General features: G+C 34.1%; 1 protein-coding gene and 1 pseudogene across 1 annotated transcript; one reads left to right on the forward strand and one right to left on the reverse strand.

Annotated features, from left to right (window-relative positions):
* Nucleotides 1-1,125: 1,125 nt before the first annotated feature.
* On the reverse strand, nt 1,126-5,334 carry LOC147483291 (large ribosomal subunit protein eL21x/eL21w pseudogene; annotated as a pseudogene).
* Nucleotides 5,335-12,552: 7,218 nt separating this feature from the next.
* On the forward strand, nt 12,553-14,608 carry LOC147483292 (uncharacterized). Its single transcript, XM_086580219.1, has 5 exons — nt 12,553-12,993; nt 13,094-13,191; nt 13,289-13,354; nt 13,581-13,954; nt 14,051-14,608. The coding sequence occupies exons 1-5, from the start codon at nt 12,638-12,640 to the stop codon at nt 14,471-14,473; spliced, it is 1,317 nt and encodes a 438-aa protein (XP_086436345.1). The 5' UTR covers nt 12,553-12,637; the 3' UTR covers nt 14,474-14,608.
* The last annotated feature ends 7,887 nt before the right edge of the window (nt 14,609-22,495 follow it).

Genomic DNA, 22,495 nt, shown 5'->3' on the forward strand with positions numbered 1-22,495 from the left:
CATCAATTTTTTCCCCTCACACACACTCTCTCTCCGGGTAGAGTCACGAGAACCGTGTTCGATTGCACTCTTATATCTGTTTTTGTTTTTATACTTATTTTGACAAAATTACTTGTGGCTATTTTTTTTGATGTCATGTATGTTCTCTCGAGATCGTGTATTTTTGTTGTTATGGGCCATTTTGATATCCGGTATTCTTGTTTTTGTTTTTCCGAATGGTGATAAAGACAAGTTACTATGAAGGAGACATTTTTCAAAAGCGAAGTGGATCAAGCTATTTATAGTCTATATGTTCATCTTGTAAATGCGGTGAGTAATGAAAGTATGAATTTGTGGTAGCATTATTCACTATGTACTATCCTTACCAATAGTATTATTTCAAAGCGATGAAGGTGAAAAGCTCAATTATATAGGAAGAATAGTGGAATTTTTGAATCCGGCAATAAGGAGCCTTATTTTAGAGCCCAATGGTTTTAGACCGGTTGATCTTGTAAGATCAATTGCCGACCTCTCAACACTTTGTTATGTTATATACACTGTGTGTTTATTGTAATGGTGTTTTTGTGCTTGGATGTTTAACTAGGTCTTTAAATAGGTTGTCACCCAAGAGCTGAATAGCACATTCGATGAGAGACATGTATTCTATTATGAAGTCAGAGACGACAACCTATTAGAATGTCTGGTTTCAAAGATCACAGTTTTACAAGTGCTCTCAAATGTATGCCTCTATCACTCTGCCCTCTTTAGTGCGTTTTCTTTCGTTTCAGTCTAGACTAATTCATCTTATTAAATAGATCAGTTTGGCGGAAATACCGCAGTGTGATTTTTTTTATAATATGGCATACTCTTTGCCTTATTCAACCTTTCAAAGCCTACCAGCATGTATATTACTGTTTTGTTTAGTATTGGAAAGGCATCTGATTATGCCATATGTTGCAATACTGACTGATAACAAATCTGGTTAGATTCTTCAAGAGAGTTTCTGGAACCATCTTTGCCAAGTTCGAGTAAGGAATGTTCTAGTGAAGCTTCAGAGGAATCCGAGATGAAGTTACTTTTTTTTTAAAGTTAAAAACAAAGTGCATATAACGAAGTTCTTAAACAATAATTTTAAAAGCAAGATCGTCCACAAAACTAGAATGATATCCAAAATACCCCAAACAAATCAACAATATCCTAATATCCACCTTTGAGATCATTAACGACATCGTGCGGGATAGGTGTGATTTTCAAGGGTAGCACCCTCCACCATGAAACCAGGTTTGAGACCCTCTCGTTTGCCTTTTTGTGGTAATCTTCTCACCACGAGCTTTAAGCCTCTGCCTTCAACTTATCATTCGGATCTTCCTCAATTTGAACTCTTTCAAAGACACCTTGATGGTTGAACATGCTCAACCCTCACATGAATTCTCTTTCTAATGATTACTTTCCCAACCCGCTTGTTAATCTCAACACCGACAAAGACGCTTTAGTGACATTCCGGACTTTCAGTCGCGACCATGGTAAAACTTGTGGGCATAACTTTGTGAATAGCCCCATTGACCTTCACATCCACATAATCACCCGGTCTTGAAAGTTCTCAAGTATGTGGTCAAAGGAATGTAACCCTTCTTCCTAAACCCACGTAAATAGATCTCTAGTTCTTGAACGCGATCCATGACCGGTTCTGCTGTTCTTTGCTTTTTGAGATGAAGTTACTTGATTTGTATTTCACCATTGGTGCCATGTCCACCGGTTTATGTCTTTTGCCACATCCGGGTTAAACTTGTCAAAAGTCAAATAGTTGTAACATGTGTCATATCTTTTTGGATCTCATTAACAAAGTGTTGACTCATTGTAATGCTTGGGCATTTGAACTTAATGAGGACACCTAAAAAAGCTTAGAGCTCAATCATCCGGATACCAAGGTTTTGATTGGTTGATGTTAACTTCCCATGTCAATGAGAGTGCATACATTTTGAAAGAATACCTTTTTATTTCGGTCGGGAAATGAAGGCGCTTTATCATCCTTTCTTTCGAGGAATGGCGAAGTTGTGTGTAAACTTGTCCTTGTTGGGGGACCGGGCTCAACAAGACACCCGAAAAGTCAAGTATCTAAGAGGGATGTATTTGGAGATGGGGACGCCATTCCTGAAGGTGATTATGAAGTGGGGAAGATACTTGATATTTGCTATGGCGATCCAAACGATAAGAAAAAACCCGGATTGTACTATAAGGTACTTGTAGAATGGAAATTTATAGCCATTCATTTATTTGAATGTTCTTCCGATTCAACAAGTTGTGATGCATATTTATATTTGCAAATCTTTTGCTTACTCGATCTTTTGTTCAATCTAAATGTATTATGTTTGGCATTCTTGGGAAAAATGGTTCTACATAATTTTTTATTTTTATTTTAGTTTTAGTTGTAATAGATAATGCATTTTGGATTATATGTTTTTGCTATTGTTAATTTTTTCAGTTTTACACTTTGCCTTGAATCTGTAGGTAAGTTGGAAGGGATATGGCCCTGATGATGACACATGGGAGCCAGCTGAGAACCTCAGCTATACAATACTTGTGTAAATGCTATTGTAAGCTTTGTATGCTTTAGTATGTCTCTGTGTACTTAATGATGTTGATACTTATTCTCTAGTGAATGCCCGCCAAAAGTAGAGGAGTTTGTGACCCATGGTTACAACTTGAATACCTTGCCTTTGCCGGTAAGTTCTTCTGTGAATTTCTTAGCAGCTATATTAGTTTACAAGAAATACTTATATCACCTATGCTCTGTTATAGTGCATAATTCTTATTATTGGCTTGTTTTACTTGATTATCAAGGGTGATGTTGATGTTATATGCGGATTATTATTGATCATGCTTGTAATATGTATTCGTACATTTTGTTTCTATAATTCCCAATATATTCAGGTTCAGATTGATCTTTGTTAAGTTTATTGTGAATCACGCTTGTACAAGTCATCTTTTGTGTGCCACATACATTGAATACTATAAAGGCCTTTGTTTGTTATTTTCTTTTTTCTTTTTAATTTTATTGTTGTTAACATTTGGTCATGGACTGCAAGTGTTTTTACTCCACTTTTCATGTTTGTCACCTTATTCATCTGAGATTCCATCCGTTAATTTGTCTAGGACCAAGTCTTAAGTGGTACGTCTGTTAGCATATAGTGTGTTAGCAACACTGAAATTAGCAAAGACTTATTTGCCGGAGGTTCCATCCGTACGTCTAATAGTGGTATGGGTGTGACTGGTATGTGTAATTAATCCTTGTAGAGGTATGTAACTCCATTTGTTTTCTCTCTTGCAGGTAGTATGAGGAATAGATGAACACATGCCGTCTCTTCCATCATCAACCGGACCGCGAGGTTATATCATATTGAAACTACTCAATCGTAATCTTTCATAATTCAAAAAATAGTGTTCAGATGTATGCATTGCTACGTTGTTTATCTAGAGAAGCCAACAAACTACTTCTGTGATTGTGATACTTAATTCTTAAACAAATATTTATTAGTGTTTTGTACTATTAATCTTTCTATTTGATGATGACTGAATCTTACATATTGACTTAATTTTTCTGTGAATTTCTGTGAAAATGTGTGTAGGTCAAGTTCTAATAATTGATTTTATATGGTTTTAGCTATATCTTCAATCTTCAATGCCTAGCCTACTGTCCAACATGATGAGGTACAAGCAAGCAAACCGGAATAGGCAGACTTTGATCCAAAGAAATTGAGGTGTTGTTTAGATGGCTAGGAATATAGTTTGAATGTTTGAATGTTTTTTTTTTTGTCTATATTAGTTTGAATTTCGAATGGAATCTATGATGTAAAAACGTTCATGTCAAGTACACATTGTGTATGAAATGTTAAATTGTGAAGAATTATGATTTTTGTGGTTTTGAATAGAATTGTATATCTTTGTATGAATTTCAGGTGTTGTGCTGGAATTATATTTTTTTTACCCAATTCAAAACATTTGCCACGGCTTTGAACCGTGGCTAAACTATTGATCCAGTTTAAAAAAACACAATCCCCACAGTTCATCTAAGCATTGCCCACGGTTCACAACTGTGGCAAAAGGGTTAATCGGCCACGGCCTATGGAACGGTCCGGAACCGTGGGCAAAAACCAAGCTTTGGCAACAGCCAATAGCCGTGGCAAAAGGTTAGCCACAGGCGCATTGGCAACGGTCGTGCAACAGCTATAAACCGTTGCAAAAGGGTTTTAGCCACAGTCTATGGCCGTGGCAAATGCTCAGTATTCTTGTAGTGATATGTCATTATTTCTGAATTTGCGGGTATAGATATAGTTCGATATATGTCAAAATTCAGCAATCAACTTTGGGACAATGTTGACATTTAGTTCTACTCATGTTTAATCTTTAAAGTTTAAACACACCAAAGAGTATAAAACCATTCTTAAACCCTTAAACCTCCCAAACTCTTCTTCAAAGTGAAAAAAAACAAAACAAAGTCGAGCTTCTTCAAACGCTTACTAATAAAATCTCATTTTCTTGTTTCTCTTCTTCTTCTTCAATCTTAGCTCTTAATTAACTCCAATTTGCTCTTCGATCTTCTTTTACAAAAATCAGATTCTCTTTCTGTTGCACCCTTTCTCATTTAGTTTTCATTATATGTATCACTAGTAGGGAGTTGGCTATTCGTTTCTTCTGGACTAGTAGCATTATAATCTCCCTTCTTTTCAAGTTTTGTTTTTCACCATTTTTAGTACGAGTTTGAGTTTTTATTTTAAAAAAATTTGTGACAGGATTGACGAACAATGTTTTAAAACGTTAAAGCGCGACGCAAGGCTTTTGGCTAGCCCAGCGTAAAACATTTTTTTAATTCTGAAAAATTGTTAGCTATTACGTAATTATAAAGATCCAAGTTGTATAATTAAAAGTGAAACAAGAAAAATCAATAAAATGAAGTACACTAACTATACTATACCTAATTACAGACAACAATTTTTTTATAAAATTGAGATATTACTTATAATTTAATATGGTTCAGAGTATATATCTACACTCCTTTTAACATGACAAGAAGTACAAAGATTATAAATAACGAAAAGATAAACAATTGAAACACTTGGAAATTTTCAAAAAGTGGTCGGTTAATAATACTTAAAGTTTGATGTCTTCGGAAAAAAAATATACTAATGTTATGGTAATGTGGACAAATTATTTTGCAATGGGGCGATTACTAAGTCTTGAAAATTATACTAATTAGTTACTGCTTTGTCTGTCTTGAAAATTTTGCACCTTGTGAAATTTGATGTTTTCATTCTCTCTTTTGTAATACTTTACCTTTCGCCCAGACTTACCTTTCATTATTTGGGACTTGAGATGATCTAATACATACATTGTTGAGAAATGAGCAAAAATGGCATAGTGGAAGTATGTCAGGATGATCACATCCGGATATTAGATTTTGTTTGATCTGACGGTTGGTTGGGTATGTCAAGATAGCATGTTAGTATAGTATGTCGACATAGCCAGCCCTTATATTGATCCCTCCAAATTAGCTCAATCCAGTATGTGTAACTTTGTCATCTTCCAGTGTTTAAGTTTGCAATTTTATCTAACGGTCTAGAAATAATTTTAAGTTTGACAAGGCTAGAAATATTGGATTTAGCTAATTTTTTGTAGAGATATAATCCATGAATAGTAGATTATATCTACAAAAAATCATACACTAATTCATTGTTGAAATGCACTTTTTGATAGGATGTACAATAAGGATGTCATTAAGATATAATGTCACCAAAAAACCGATATATCGGTTTGGCTAGGGTGACATCCTAGTTTGACAAAGCTAAGCTAGAAATATTGGATTTAGCTAATTTTTTGTAGAGATATAATCCATGAAGAGTAGATTATATCTACAAAAAATCATACACTAATTCATTGTTGAAATGCACTTTTTGATAGGATGTACAATAAGGATGTCACAGTTAAGATGTCACCCTAGCCAAACCGATATATATCTCTACAAAAAAATTAGCTCAATCCAGTATGTGTAACTTTGTCATCTTCCAGTGTTTAAGTTTGCAATTTTATCTAACGGTCTAGAAATAATTTTAAGTTTGACAAGGCTAGAAATATTGGATTTAGCTAATTTTTTGTAGAGATATAATCCATAAAGAGTATATTATATCTACAAAAAATCATACACTAATTCATTGTTGAAATGCACTTTTTGATAGGATGTACAATAAGGATGTCACAGTTAGGATTGCAAAATCGAAGAATCTAGACTGTCAAAAAAAAATTCAAAGTTGACAACAATTTTTAACTAGGTTAGAGGTTTCCAAACGAGCCGATTTTTTGTAGAGTAGCTATCCATAGTTAATAGGCAATATCACAAACGACAACTTCGCACACCCGCCAGGCCTGGGCCTCCGCGCCCATGGGATAACTTAACCTCCCATTGGGCTTGGGCTACATCTTGGTCATGGGTGCGGGTTTTATCCTAAAAAGTCTCAGAACTAGTTAGTAATCTTCCCACTATATCAACCATGATGAATCCTTTCTTGTTCAATGTGGGACTATTCCTCTTTTCGGTCCACACACCTCTAACAAATACTGCATATAACTGGCTATTGGAACATATAAATGGATGGTGATGTGGGAATAAAGAATTCTGAGAACAAAGATTACAGACGCAACAGGGACATGCCTGCTGAAGTGCGGAATGTGCAGGCTAGAAATCAAGATTGTGGGGACATTCCGGGAAAGGTGAACTCAGGGAACATGCCAGTAAGGAACTATCAAACACGAGATATGCTGATATCAAGCAAGCAGAAGTTGAAGATGCTGCAAGCTGATCTTGCTCTCAGAATGACAAACAAACTGGTGCAGCGACAAACCCGGATACCACCATTTTATGGTCTGCACTCACTACTGGCTGTTGTCTTCCAAAAGAAACGGAATGCGTGAAGGAATTGGATCTCTCTGCTCTGACCAACGTTTTATGCAATTTGATGGAAACGGTAACTCAATATTTTTTATTATCATAGAATCCTTTCTTTTTAAGTACCATACCTAGAACATTCTAATACTTGTTCTTGGAGGCAAATGCTAATACAAAGGGGTCATCGATATAGCTGAAGCTTTCAAAAGCCGAGCTAAGAATTATCAGTTTGAAGCTGAAGGTCATTGGGTCGAGAAGTGGAAGGATGAAGAATTTATCTTGGCACTTCGAAAAGAAAGAGATAATCTCTTGACAGAAATAGATGGCTGCAAGACTTAAAGCTGCCAATGTTAATATAATAATATCTATCTATTTTTGTCTCTGCAAAAGCCCTTCTTGAAGATCGCTGCCGGTTTGGAAGCTGTAGGCCTGTAGAGAAACAAGACAAGATTGCTAAAGCTATTTCTGGGTTAAAGTTCTCCACTGACCATTTTCGAATGTGTACATTTTGATTTTGAGCTTTTCCCCATATATATATTTGCTGGCTACAGGACTGGTAGAACCAGGTTTTCCAAGCAGAGGCGTCCTAACATTCAAATAGTAATTGCATGGGGCAATTATCTCTGGGCTTGCTTTTGAATCGTTTGATATTGAGACATTTGAGACAGTTTAATTGACTATTATTCTGAATGCAAGTTGACTGGCAAAGTGACAATTTAAAGTTTCTAAGGCAGGATCATTAGGCCACTGGACACCTTGTGCGCTGGCTAATAAAATTGATCTAGCAAACAAGAACTTCTATTGATTTTCACTAATGTAGTTCTGTCATGCAATCACCAATACAGAAAATGCGTCCCTTCCCACTATTATTTAAGAGTGCGTCCATTTTTCCAACCATCATCCCAAAAATAGGCAAAGCCACATCACACAACTTCTTCAAAGATAAGATGCAGAGGTTTGCAATATTGGGTGACTGGGCCCGCCAAATATATAGCTTCTAAGTTATCATCAATATTTCCAAACAAAACTGCAATTTTAAAGAAGTATTCTAAATTAAAATAACCACTAACAAAGGTTTTGGCCCATGTACATGTAAGTAGTTCAAACACTAAAGACTCTACAAATCACTAAAACCCTTGTTAAACCCCATTAAGAAGTCGTACGCAGCTCAAACTCGAAAGACTATAAAAAGAATCAAACCCTTGCTAAACCTTGTTGAACCAGAAATCCATACAGAAGAAAATGCTTCACCGTAGAGCTCTTCAACCACTTACCAAAGCCTCTGCTTATCGCTTTTCTACTTCAACCACGAACCCTAACACTAAGTTGCTCTTCTCTTCAGTTACACAAAACAAAAAAGCAGTTTCACATAGATATTTCAGTTATTCTTCATCACTAGACTATCAAAAGAGTATCCTTGATGCTGGTTTGGTTGCTCGTTACTTACAATGGACTCCAATATCGCCGTCTAGTCAGCCTATGAAGGAAACGGTGCTTGATGGACGTGATATGAAACATTGGCTTGTTATTTGTGATAGTCCCGATCCTGATCTTTCTCGAGATGATATCATTGATATTTACATCAAAACCTTAGCTCAAATTCTTGGAAGGTACGGTACAGTATGATTTATTTAAAGACTATCGGGTTAAAAGTTTCTCATTTTTTTGGTATATTTATAGTACACATTTTTATTTTTTGTTTTTTTGAACAACTGCAGTGAAGGCAAAGCGCGAAAACAGATTTATTCGGTATCTACTAAACATTACTTTGCATTTGGATGCACTGTTTCAGAGCAACTCTCTTATAGGATTAGGGGTATTTTCTTTTACTCTTATATTTATTTTTTGTATTATTTTTTTCCATGTAACTGAACTTTTATGTTTTGTCTTTTGAGATGTTAATGTGTTATTGAATCATTGTTTCGGACAGAAATGCCAAAAGTTAGATGGGTTTTTCCAGATTCTTACACTGATATCAAGAATAAGGAATATCCAGGTAATCTTTGGTTCGTTATTGTTACTTATGTACATTCATTCTTGAACAGTTACTGCCCTTAGCATGTTAATATGTTATGAAGTTCATTTGGTGTTTTTGATGTTCTTGTTTGGTGAGAAGCAGGGCCGGCTCAACCATATAGCAAAGTAGGCATCCGCTTAGGGCCCCGTAGCCCAAGGACCCCCCTATAATATAATCCAGCCATTGCCCACTATTGCCACTATTGTTTTTCATTTATTTTTAACTGTTGGATGAACGTTTTTATATTGGCAAATTGAAACCATAAAATCATGTTAAAGTAGTGTTAAACACTTAAACTCCTTCAGTTCTCTCGCCTTCTCTAACAAAAAATAGCACACCTCCATAACTAATTAAAGTTCTTCATCACCCCATGACAAATAATCAAGTATATATACGCCAACAATTCAATCTTACCTATATCATTTTTTTGCCTTCTATATGATTTTTCTCTATAATCTCGCTCTCTCTCTCTCTCTCTCTCAATATTTGTTTTATTTGGTGTAGAATTATTTTGCATTCTCTCTCTCTATATTAGCAATTTTTGTTAAATAAATATATTGAAGTTTCAAATTTGTGCGAAGACTATTCAAGAAAGAAAAAAGATAAAGTTTGGATCATATGAAATAACGTAAACAAATCAATAATATGTTGTGAGAAAAAAAATAAAAAAGATGTAACAATTTTTATTTGTTAAAGTAGTGTTAAATACTTAAACTACTTTGGTTCTCTCGCTTTCTCCAACATAAAATAGCACACTTCCATAACTAATTAAAATTCTTCATCACCCCATAACAAATAATTAAGTATAACACTAACAATTCAATCTTACCTATATCATTTTTTTGTCTTCTATGATTTTTCTCTATAATCTTTTTTTTTTTCTATATATTTGTTTTATTTGGTGTAAAATTATTCTGCATTCTCTCTCTATTTGCAATTCTTTGTTAAATAAATCTATTGAAGTTTCAAATTTGTGCGAAGACTATTCAAGAAAGAAAAAAAGATAAAGTTTGGATCATATGAAATAACGTAAACAAATCAATAATATGTTGTGAGAAAAAAAATAAAAAAGATGTAACAATTTTTATTTGTTAAAGTAGTGTTAAACTTAAAATACTTTGGTTCCCTCGCCTTCTCCAACAGAAAATAGCACACCTCCATAACTAATTAAAGTTCTTCATCACCCCATAACAAATAATTAAGTATAACACTAACAATTCAATCTTACCTATATCATTTTTTTGTCTTCTATGATTTATTCCTATAATCTCTTTTTCTTTCTATATTTGTTTTATTTGGTGTAAAATTATTCTACATTCTCTCTCTCTATTTGCAATTCTTTGTTAAATAAATCTATTAAAGTTTCAACTTTGTGCGAAGACTATTCAAGAAAGAAAAAAAAGATCATATGAAATAATGTATGCAAATCAATAAGATGTTGTGAGAAAAAAATTAAAAAAGATGTAACAATTTTTATTTGTTAAAATAGTGTTAAACACTTAAACTCTTTCGGTTCCCTCGCCTCCTCCAACAAAAAGTAGCACGCTTCCATAATTTATTAAAGTTCTTCATCACCCTATAACAAATAATCAAGTATATATAACGCCAACAATTCAATCTTACTTATATCATATTTTTGCCTTTTATGGGTTTTCCCTATAATCTCTCTTTCTTTCTATATTTGTTTTATTTGGTATATAATTATTCTACATTCTCTCTCTATTTGCAATTTGTTGTTAAATAAATCAATTGAAGTTTCAAGTTTGTGTGAAGACTATTCAAGAAAGACAAAAAGAAAAAGTTGGGATCATATGAAATAACGTAAACAAATCAATAAGATGTTCTGAGAAAAAAAATAAAAAAAATGTAACAATTTTTATTAGTATATATTAATCATAGAAGATTCCCTATTCGAACTTTGCTTAGGGCCCCAATTATCTTGAGCCGCCCCTGGTGAGAAGTGAACCGTTTGCTGGCTTGTTTCATTTTATATTGGTATTAGATGTTAATATTAATGATCAGAATTTCGTTGTTGTGTTGAAAAGTAGTTTTAGACTGATTTTTTTGTGCCTGCTTAGGGGAACCTTTCATTGATGGGCAAGTTGTACCCTACGATCCTAAATACCATGAGCAATGGCTTCAAAATAAAAAAAATCACGAAGAGATGTTGACAGGACTCCCGGAGACACTAATATGTAAACAAGGTTCTGAGACTAAGGTCACACCGCAACCAATGAGTGTGGACGTTCAACCACCAATTCAAAATCCGGATTTCCAAAACTCAGACATGCTACCACCAGTACAAAATTCGGATATCCATTATAGGGACATGGGTAAACTACCAACTCGGGAACTTGCAACCGAGATTAAAGAAGAAGTTGTTGAGGAATCCCATCTTTTGAGTTCAGATACGACCTCCATTACAACTCCTGTGACTGAAAACCCCAAAATTCCAAAGGCACAAAAAAGGAAAAGACAGGCGTCTACAGGTTCATCTGGCTGCCAAACTCCAAAGGATAAGGAATACACTAGTGAATTGGATCTTTCTTTTTGGCCTTTATTAGAAAAGGTAACTCAGGCTTTATTTTTATTTATAAAATTGTTACTTTGATGATTTAGTCATATAGCTCTTTCTTCTTATGTTTTTAGGTACCATACTTAGAAAATTCCAATACTTGTTCTTGTAGGCAAAGGCTACAGCGAAGGAAGTCACTGAAAGAGCTGGGGATTTATATAGCCAAGTTAAGAAATATCAAGCTGAAGCTGAAGGTCTTAGGGCCGAGAAGGACAAGGATAAAGCTTTTATCTCGGTACTTAAAGAAGAAATAGATAAGCTCTTGATAGAAATAGATGGTTTAGCTACAAAATTTAAGGATGCCAATGACAATTATGCTCAACTTGCCTCGGAAAAAAGTGATTTAGAAGAAGCCAACGATAAGATTGTTGCCCATTTGGAAGCCGTTAAGAAAGATAGGGATGAACAAATTCGCCGATCTATTTCTGGGATGAAATCCTTCTTTGACCAACTTGAGATGGCAAAAACAGAGCTATGGAGAAACAATTAATGAACTTGGTCTGGAAGATCCCAAGCAATAGAAAAATCAGTATCATGGGAAACATTTACAACACAGAGATGTAACAACAAACTTGGGAAGACTTTTTTTTCCCTTCCATTGATGGGAAATTTTAGGTTGATTTTGGTTTTTGGTACACAAGATCAAATCATTGATAATTATATCAAAACACTAGCTCAAATTCCTTGGAAGGTAGATTTTGATTTATGGTTTTATTAGTGTATTTGGATGAAGCCACTTCATTAACACGAGTTCCATCCCAATTAATAGAGGCTGCTTGTGTGCACTATAGGTACAACACTCTTAAGTGCTAAAACTTGAGACATTCTCAAACGATGGAAAGACAGCCAAATATTGTCTTCCCACAAATGTGTTCCCGAGAGTTGTCCATTAAAATAGAACAATCCGAACTCAAATGACATTTTTCCAATGCCATAATACACTGTGCAAAAGGATAAAATGAACCTTTTCAACTCCCAAATACAAAGGCATGCGCCTATAGAGTACAATCTTGATTTCCTTTAACATTCAGACCCAGCCCATAATACAGACGTGATAAGTTCAAACTTCAAAGCCTATAAAACCAGTGTTAAACCCTTGTTGACCATTGAGGAATCCATACAGAACAAAATGCTTCGTCGTAGAGTTCTGCAACCACTAACCAAAGCCGCCTCTATTTCTCGTTTTTCTACTTCAACCATAAACCCCAACACTAAGTTGCCCTATTCTTCAGTTTCCCAAAGACAAAGAAGAGTTTCACTTAAAAATCTCTTCTCTTATTCATCTTCTTCAACTTCTCCTAAAAGTATTAGTAATAACGGTTTTGTTGCTCGTTACTTAACGACTCATATAGCTTCTAGGAAGGAAGCGATTGATGGATGCGACCTTGAACATTGGTCGGTTGTTTTAGATGCTCCGGATCCTAGTCTTTCTAGAGAAGAAATCATTGATATTTATATCAAAACCTTAGCGCAAGTTCTTGGAAGGTACATTAGGATTTGGTTAAAGGGTTTAAGGTTTAAGGTTTAAGACTTTATTGCTTTGTTGGTATATTTGTAGTTTTATTTCTTTTTTTTATCACTGCAGCGAAGATGAAGCGCGGAAGCAAATGTATACTGTATCTACTAAGTATCATTTTGCATTTGGATGCACTGTTTCAGAGGAACTCGCTTATATGATTAAGAGTATGCCGGGTTTTTTTTTCTTTCCCAACCTATAACGGAATTCTTATGTTTTGTTTTTGATACGTTAATTTGTTGTTGGCCTTGTTGCTTGGGACAGAATTGCCAAAAGTTAAATGGGTTATACCAGATAGTTATGTGGAAATTGGGAAAAAATTCTATGGAGGTAATCTTTGACTACTCTATTTTAACATCGCGCGGCAATTTGTTAAGTTGTACATTTAAGTTCACATTTTATGAATTGAAGTTCATTTGCTAATGTTTGATGGTCTTGTTGATTATTCATTTCAGTTCACCATGTTATCTGGTATTGGTGTTTATGAGAGTTTAGTTGTTTATGGGTGGGTGGCGCGTTTTCTTTATCTTATTTTGTAATACTTTAACCTGCTCAGGGGAACCTTTCATTGATAAGAAAGCTTTACCATATGACCCTAAGTATCACGAGGATTGGGTTTCCAGGGAGTCACAAATGCATAAGCAAGATTCTAACGGTTTGGGCACACCGCAATCATTGAGTAATCAAGTTTATCAGGACACCGGTATACAACCACCAATTCTGAATCTGGATTCAAAACTCGCAACGGAGACTAAACAAGAAGCTGAAGAACATGACCATCCTTTCAATTCAGATGCAACTAACACTGAAAACTCCGAGCTTCAAAAGGAACGACAAGCAGCTACAAGCCGTCTACCAAAGGATAAGCAAAACGTGAATGAACTGGATCTTTCTGTTCAGACCAATGCCTTGTGCAGTGCAATGGAAAAGGTAAATCCATTTCCTCTTTCTTTTATCAAACACCTCTTTCTTCTTATATTTGATCGAGATAACATACTTGCCAAATTCCGATACTTGTTCTTGTAGGCAAAGGCCACAACGATGGAATTAATGGAAAGAGTTGGGACTTTATCTAGACAAACTAAGAAATATCAAGATGAAGCTGAAGGTCTTAGGGCCGAGAAATGCAAGGATGAAGAAATTGTCTTGGCACTTAGAAAAGAAAGAGATCATCTCTTCAAAGAAATAGAACGTTTAGCTACAGAGCTGAAAGATGCTCACAATAGTAACGAAGAACTTGTCATGGAGAAAATCCTTTTAGAAGAAGAGAATGGCAAGATTATTGTCAATATGGAAGCTGTAAACAAAGATGTTAAAGAGAAGATTGACCAATCTGTTTCTGAGATGCAATCCTTCGTTGAACAACTTGAGAAAGCAAAAACAGAGCTATCTGGTGAAACTGTCAAGCAATTTGGCATGGAAGATGGCAACAAAGAGAATAATGCATAATGCCATCACCAACTAGGAAAGACTTTTTTCTTTTCATCGGTGAACAATCTGAGAATTGAATTCGGGTTTGTAGTATTTTAACATTGTTTTCTTTTGCCACAATTATTTGGTGACAAAATGCATTGAATTTTCAATTTTTTTCTATTTACATTTCTACTATTTGATTTCGTAAATCGCATTGTACAGTACACAAACCAGATCTTGATAACTCATCCTCTGGAAAGTTTAGCAAAATATAAAAACTAACTTGACATTCTCGGTTAAAGAGTGTCTAAGTACCAATGGCGCACAGGCAGCCATATTCCTTCATTTACCAATCCACTAGTGGTAATAGTGCTATAACAAGACCCATTCTAATCAATATATACTTGTCTATATATGAAATCACCAGAACATCAATGCCACTATATATGAAATCTACAAACATCAATGCCACCCTAAACTACAACAGAGGATTGATAAAATGTTAAAATTCAAAGGGGATTTCTCCAATCAGGTTTTTGTTCGTTGACATTCTACACAACAGGGAAAAATATTGCTCAGTACTACCTCTCGTTCATAGTTTGTTATCATTCTCACCAAAAGCACAAATGCCTCGTTTCCTACTTCCTACTGTGAAGTGGATCAGCCCAAGTCGAAGTGGGCCTATGTTTAATAACATTCATAAACAATAAAACTCTTCCCTAAACCCTTTCTCTAAAACCCTTGTTTTAGCCAGTGCAGAATTTTTTTAAGAGAAACGACAATACTTCGTTGTAGAGCTTTTCAGTCCCTTACTAAAAACACCATTTCTCATTTTTCAACATTAACCATAAACCCAGGCAGTTTAATCTCTTCTTCATTCTCACAAAACCAAAAAAGACTGTTTTCTCTTAAACATCTCACCACTCTTTCTTCTCCTTCTTGGCATTCAACTTCTTTGGGAAGTACTAGTGATGGGTGTTCGGGTATTCGTCGTTTATCCACACGTACGATGAAAGAAGCCATTCCTCTTGATGGATATGATTTTGAGCACTGGCTTCTTGGTTTTGAGCCTTTTGACGTAAGTGCTGTTTGGAGGGATGAGATCATTGATAGTTATATTAAGACTTTGGCACAAGTTCTTGGAAGGTAGATTTTTTTATTTCTAGGGTTAAAGTTTTTTTTTTTAATCAAATGGAAATTTTATTGATAAAGAGTATTACAAATAATAATTAGGACAAACATGCAATACGCGCAAATCCTTTTTGACCTTTTTGAATATCAACTCCTATCCTTCAAAGTATTACAAACTCGTTAGAACCAGTTCTCACATAACATTTTTTTTTTTTTTTTTTTTTTTAGTGAAGACGAGGCGCGAAAGCAGATTTATTCGGTATATACGAGATTACGAGGCATTATTTTGCATTTGGATGCATTGTTTCAGAGGAACTCTCACATAAGATTAAGCGTATATTAACTCACAGTTAATTTGTTTTAATTTTAAGGATGTGTTTGGGGGATGTTAATGGTTTTTTGGCTATATTGTTTGGTACAGAATTGCCGAAAGTGAAATATGTTCTGCCAGATTCTTATCGGGATGTTGTGAATAAGAACTATGGAGGTAACTCTTGATTACTCTTATTTGTCTTCGCTGCATAGATAAATTCGAGTTAGTTTGGTGTTTGATGTTCTTATTTGGTACGAAATCAATTGTTTGCCGGTAGTTTCATTTTATGTTGGTTTTTTATACCAATGTTTATTAACTTATTAAGATCTCTAATTTATTTAGTTGTGTTTAAATATACGAAAGTTCACTAACCAAACTTTGGTTCGTCTTGAATTGTGTCATCAATTTATTTACATTTTCTCCAGCAAGTTTTTGTACACAACCCTCTTTTTCCCATAGATCTATGAAGGTCACAATATACTATATCTTATCTTATATATAATGGGAAAACTTGCTGCCGTTTATTAGTCTCTGTATTTTCGCTTTTAAACCATCTTTTAAATCAAAAGGGTACCAGAAAGTTTCACCCATAAAATTTTCACAAAACTTATGTACAAAGGTATGTTTGTCATTCAACAAAAAACGGATAAAAAACACGGAAAATTCTACTTTCACAAAAGGCACCGTTTGGACCCATTTTCCATCTCTCTAACTTCTCCATTTCTGTTTCCTTCTATTCGAAACTCCAATCTATCTATTCTAAACTCCAATTTTTTCTCTTCTCCTTTGATTTTTATATTCTCTTCTCTTCCTCTTAGTATCTCTATATCTCCAAACTCCACTATTTTCTCTCCTTCCTTTTTGTTGGAATTGCACTGACGCAATGGATGAGGTTAGTTTGAACAACTTTTACTTTTTCCATGTTCATATGGCCGGACTTCATATTATTCTTCTAATTTTGCTTACTGCCCTTCATCTCTCAGTTTGTTCGTCTAATTTTATTTTATTTCATTTTTGCGTTTGTTTGTTCCTGTGTTTCAACAAACATCATAATCGGCCAATCGGGTGTACACAACAAAAGTATTACGATCTTCTCCATTTCTGCGATTCTCCCACATCTGCAACAGCCTTCTCCCCTATTGCACATTGATTCACCATGGAATAGGTCACATTACTTTTAAGTTTTTCGTTAACTCATATTCGTCATAATTCATTCTACAATTTTGCATATTTTTGATAAATTTTTTGTTTTACTTTTAGTTTGGATTTCCAATTACTATTCCTCTTTCTGCCTCCCTCTTCAATTCATTACTGTTAATGTTAACGTTAACCTTTCTTAATAACAGAATCATATCATAGCCTGGCAAAGTAGCAATCCGACTCACTCAGTAATAATTCTCGCCTTTTGCCACTGAAGCTAATGATCTAACCTCAAACTATAACATTAACATTCTTTCTATTTTTTTTCATTTTTGGTGCCCACTCTATATTAGCACGAGATTCTCCCTCAAATTTTTTCAGTGCATTTTGATGGTATAATTGCACTCTCTTCCTAATTTTCCGTTACGCGGAATTACGACTGAGCGTATACCATACTGCACTTTTATAGTTAGTGAAATTGTAGAATCCAGTAAGTCTGATGTGTAAGTTCGTACTTCAACAATCCAGATAGTGAAATTGTTGAATCCAGTAAGTCTCATTGATCATTCCAAAGGTGTAAAGGTAGATAAGTACATTCATATAGAAAAGACAAACTCATGATGCGATGACTATTTGAGGTTACAAGGAACAGACAAAGTTTATTTTACTGGAATCATCAGTGGAAATTAGACCTAATGTAAATATACACACAAAGGAAAGAAAATCAAATTCGAAGCACTATGGTCACATCTAGGCTTACCCAATTTGCTAATGATCTACTTATCATAAACTATTCTGTAGTAGGTGTATCAGCACAAATAAATGATACTTGAACTTTCTGTATGTCAGGGCTTCTGTGTTGAAGTACGAACTCTTCGTCTTCTTTTTCAGACTTTTGACATGTAAGTTATCAAGTTTGGTCCATTTTTTTCATATATTTTTTACTTTTAGTTTCATTGATACATGTTGATTGCAGGTTGGTCTTTAGTTTAACCAAATTAAAGTTATTTGGTACTCATTGATTTTGTTCAATGTGTTTGTGCAGAGAATGTTCAGCCCGTCGTTTTGGCAATTTTATAACTCAATAATTGAAGGTTGTTAATCCATGCGTTATCATATTAATCTTTGTATCAGTAAAGAAGAGGGAGAAGGAGATATTCTTAAGGTGGCCATTGGTTTTACACTTGATGATACTACATCCTTCTACCACCTTGAGTCGAGCCTCAACATGTAAAAGCGTATGAACTTTGAAGAAATGTGTGAAGATGTATGCTTGTCAAAATCCCGTTGGAGTGGAGGTTGGTCTTTCTTGGCTCATGCTTGATGTTCCGTGCAGCACAGGGTATGGTAGGTTTTCTTAAGGCACCGTTGTTGTCTCCTACTTTTATAAATACCACATTTTTTGAAATCTACCTCTTCTTATATGCGGTAATGCAATCAGATTTTATGTACCTCCAAGGGGAGGTTCTTTTATTATCTACCTTGGAACTAACTACTTTTTTAAAAAAATTCAGAAGTATACTATCTAAATTCAACAAGGGCAACAAAAATTTATTACAACTTGGATATGCCTGAACTGAAACATCTACAAGATAGGTAAAGTTCTCACACGTTCATACACTTTACATTACTCAAGTTCAATAGAATTTTAACTAACAATTTTTCAGTTCGAAGAACAAAAAAATTGCATTGCTTGAAGGGTCATCCTCTACTAATCGTATATCGAGTGACCGACAACTCAAGAATAGGAAAACTCTTTATGAAATTATGGATTCATTGGACAAAGACTCCATTGTGAGTTAACATTACACTTTTATATAATATTTTTTTTTTTTTTACTTCTCACTATATAAAACCATTCTTTTCAGGGACATGTTATGACATGCAAAGCTTCAGTTTACGAAGTCATACATGAATACGAGCCATTCTATTTGTCCTGCCCTAAAGCTAGGTGTCGAAAGAAAAGAGTGTTGGAAAAAGATGATCACTATTGGTGTAATAGTTGTACTGACTTTATACCATCTCCATTTACAAGGTAAAACTATTAAATTTTATTAAGTACTTTTTCACTTCCTTTTCAATTATTGATATTGACATTCAATACTAGATATCAAATTCGAGTCCACATTCAAGATCACACAGATGGCTCAACTATAACCATATTTGGACAAGAAGCAGAAGCACTGATTAAACATCCAGCATCTGAATTGGAGGCAATGTTTAAATCGGTAAATATACTATTAAACATTTCAACACTAACTTATTTGCCTTTAAATATATCTTATTCAAGTGCATAATCTTCTTTACATATATAGTCATTTAGCATGTCTTCTTTACAAATTTGGATTTGAGCAGTGGACGCAACTCTTTATTCCTCTCTGGGCAAGAATATAAGGTGGACGCAACTCTTTATTCCATGCACAAGTACTAAAAACTTGCTAATTAAAAACAGGCAGCTAGATACCTTTTCAAATATATTTTTTCGGCACATGAAAAGGCAAAAATGCGGATGACTAAAGAGGAAGCTACAATTGAGAAAAACAATTAGTGTCTCCAAATCCATATCCAAAACAATAATGTTACGAATTATTGTACTTACAATTATCTTATTATTTGGTCATATTAAATTCTATATAAATAAATCAACTATATGACTTACACATGCAACACACGTGCCCATTTACTAAGAGTTCCTTCAACACAATGAAACCTTTCAAACTGTAAAGGAAGCATAACTTCTCACACTATCGTTCCAATCTCTGTAACTCCCATAAAAAAACTTGGGGTCTCATATCCCAAGTTAAATTTTGTATAAATTGGTTTACTAGCTAGACTATTTATCTTTATTTGTTGTGTGTGATGGTTGTTTTGTTTTCAACATCTTCAAGTCGCATAAAAAAGCCACATATTGGTTAAGTATTATTTGTTTATTTATTTTTTGCTTTTGCCATAGTTATGTAAAAAATCATAATATGGAACATAAACAATAGAAAATATCCATCGTTTACTTCTTTGTTGAAGCCCGAAACCTGCAAAAATACTGCATGTGGAATTGGGTGCTAATAACATTTTCAGAATGGGGACCAATAACCAATGCAAGAATTGATCAAAGGATTGTGTGACTAACAACAGGGTGAAACAAATGTAATTCAGCGATGCGACTAGCATCCATAATTTCTTCCTTTTGTCATCGCCTCCAAACAGATGGTTTGAAAAAATCATCACTCCATCATTTGAATCATTGAATCTCCATACACATGAAATAAGATCCACATTATATTGAAAACTTTTAAATGGTAATCTTGCCATATAAACATCTTCCGGAAAGCTTTTATTTACACATTCAATTCACTCCACATATTATATCCGACTTAATAGATCTATAGAACAAATATTAATAGTGTCCAATGTATTTTTTCTAATTGTTTCTCAATGTGATCGTTTCTAAATATTAAAAAAAAATAACATTTGTTAGCTAGCTACAATTTCTTTCTTTGTCCAAATTACCTGCTTATTTAATCACATTAAAAAAGAGCTGATGGATTCTCTAGATCATTTTGAAGACAATGATAAAAAAAAATTATTCTTCTTACATTTTTTTTTTAGATATTTTATACTCTAGTGTAGACTAGTAATTATGTTACACACCATAATATAATATTCTTATATCTTACAAGTTGTACACTCATATGAATCCAATAATGTTCCTCAATCACATATAAATACTCTACAAGATTTATTTACAACATGGCAGAGAAGCAAAAATCGAATAGAACAAAGAACACAACTAGCGTATTGAACTTTTTTTTTCTTATGGAAGTGTTTTGTCAAACCTCGACCTGTATTAATCTAAAACATGTTACATAATCCATTCAAACAAATGTAATATGTTAATGCGTTCATTTCTTTAATTTTCTCCACCCCAATTTTCTCACCGCACGTGCCTGTTTACTAGTATAGATAATTAGATATACTGATTTCCCGATTTTTGCAATCCAATGCAGTGTTGGTGTTCAGCATATGTCAATGTTGAACCATCCAATTCTTACCCGAAAGAACGTTTGTAATATGATTAGAAGTAGGAACTTCGAGACTTAAAAACCCTTGAATTAAACTCAAGCAAGTTAAACTTTAAAATTATACTTATAATATGAGATTGGGTTTAGTTAGGTTGCCCAACATTTTGTAGCTAGACCAATTCTAGCCCAAACTAGTTGGCATTCGTTCCCAAGTTCTTGAAAAGTAGCAATAGACCCACCGTCTGGAAGTTCTCCAAGCTAGGTGGAAAGTGGAGAATATTCCATGAACTTGTATTATGCATACTAGTAAACGGGCACGTGTGTTGCACGTGCTAGGTGAGAAAATTGGGGTGGAGAAAACCAAAGGAATGAACGCAATAGTATATTACATTTGTTTGAATGGATTATGTAACATGTTTTAGATTAATACAGGTCGAGGTTTGACAAAACACTTCAATAAGGGAAAAAGAAAAAAAAAGTTCAATACGCTAGTTGATCATGAGTTCTTTGTTCTATTCGATATTTGCTGCTCTGCCATGTTACAAATAAATTTTGTCGACTATTTATATGTGATTGAGGAACATTGTTGGATTCATATGAGTGTACTACCTGTAAGATATAAAAATATTATATTATGGTGTGCAACATAATTGCTATTCTACATTGGAGAATAAAATATCTAAAAAAAAATGCAAGAAGAATAATTTTTTTTTATCATTGTCTTCAAAATGATCTAGAGAATCCATCAGCTCTTTTTTTTAATGTGATTAAATAAGCAGGTATTGGACAGAGAAAGAAATTGTAGCTAGCTAACAAATGCTACTTTTTTTTTTAATATTTAGAAATGATCACATTGAGAAACAATTAGAAAAAATACATTAGACACTATTAATATTTGTTATATAGATATATAAGTCGGATATAATATGTGAAGTGAATTGAATATGTAAATAAAATCATTCCAGAAGATGTCTATATGGTAAGATTACCATTTAAAAGCTTTCAATATAATGTAGATCTTATTTAATGTGTATAGAGATTCAATGATTCAAATGATGGAGTGATGATTTTTTCAAACCATCTGTTTGGAGGCAACGACAAAAGGAAGAAATTATGGATGCTAGTCACATCGCTGAATTACATCTGTTTCACCCTGTTGTTAGTCGCACAATCCTTTGATCAATTCTTGCATTGGTTATTGGTCCCCATTCTAAAAATGTTATTAGCACCCAATTCCACATGCAGTATTTTTGCAGGTTTCGGGCTTCAACAAAGAAGTAAACAATGGATATTTTCTATTGTTTATGTTCCATATTATGATTTCCTACATAACTATGCCAAAAACAAAAAATAAATAAGCAAATAATACTCAACCAATACGTGACTTTTATTTGCAACTTGAAGATGTTGAAAACAAAACAACCATCACACATAACAAATAAAGATAAACGGTCT

Source organism: Coptis chinensis, chromosome 8 (genome assembly GCF_015680905.1).
Source record: "Coptis chinensis isolate HL-2020 chromosome 8, ASM1568090v1, whole genome shotgun sequence".
Classification (NCBI taxonomy): Eukaryota; Viridiplantae; Streptophyta; class Magnoliopsida; order Ranunculales; family Ranunculaceae; genus Coptis; species Coptis chinensis.

What these genes read in the sequence shown, in the direction of transcription:
- LOC147483292 (XM_086580219.1), top strand. Translation starts at nt 12,638, where the DNA reads ATGCTTCGTCGTAGAGTTCTGCAACCACTAACCAAAGCCGCCTCTATT. An exon ending in ACTCGCTTATATGATTAAGA is followed by an intron (nt 13,192 to 13,288) that starts GTATGCCGGGTT and finishes TGCTTGGGACAG; the next exon opens with AATTGCCAAAAGTTAAATGG. An exon ending in TGGGAAAAAATTCTATGGAG is followed by an intron (nt 13,355 to 13,580) that starts GTAATCTTTGAC and finishes TAACCTGCTCAG; the next exon opens with GGGAACCTTTCATTGATAAG.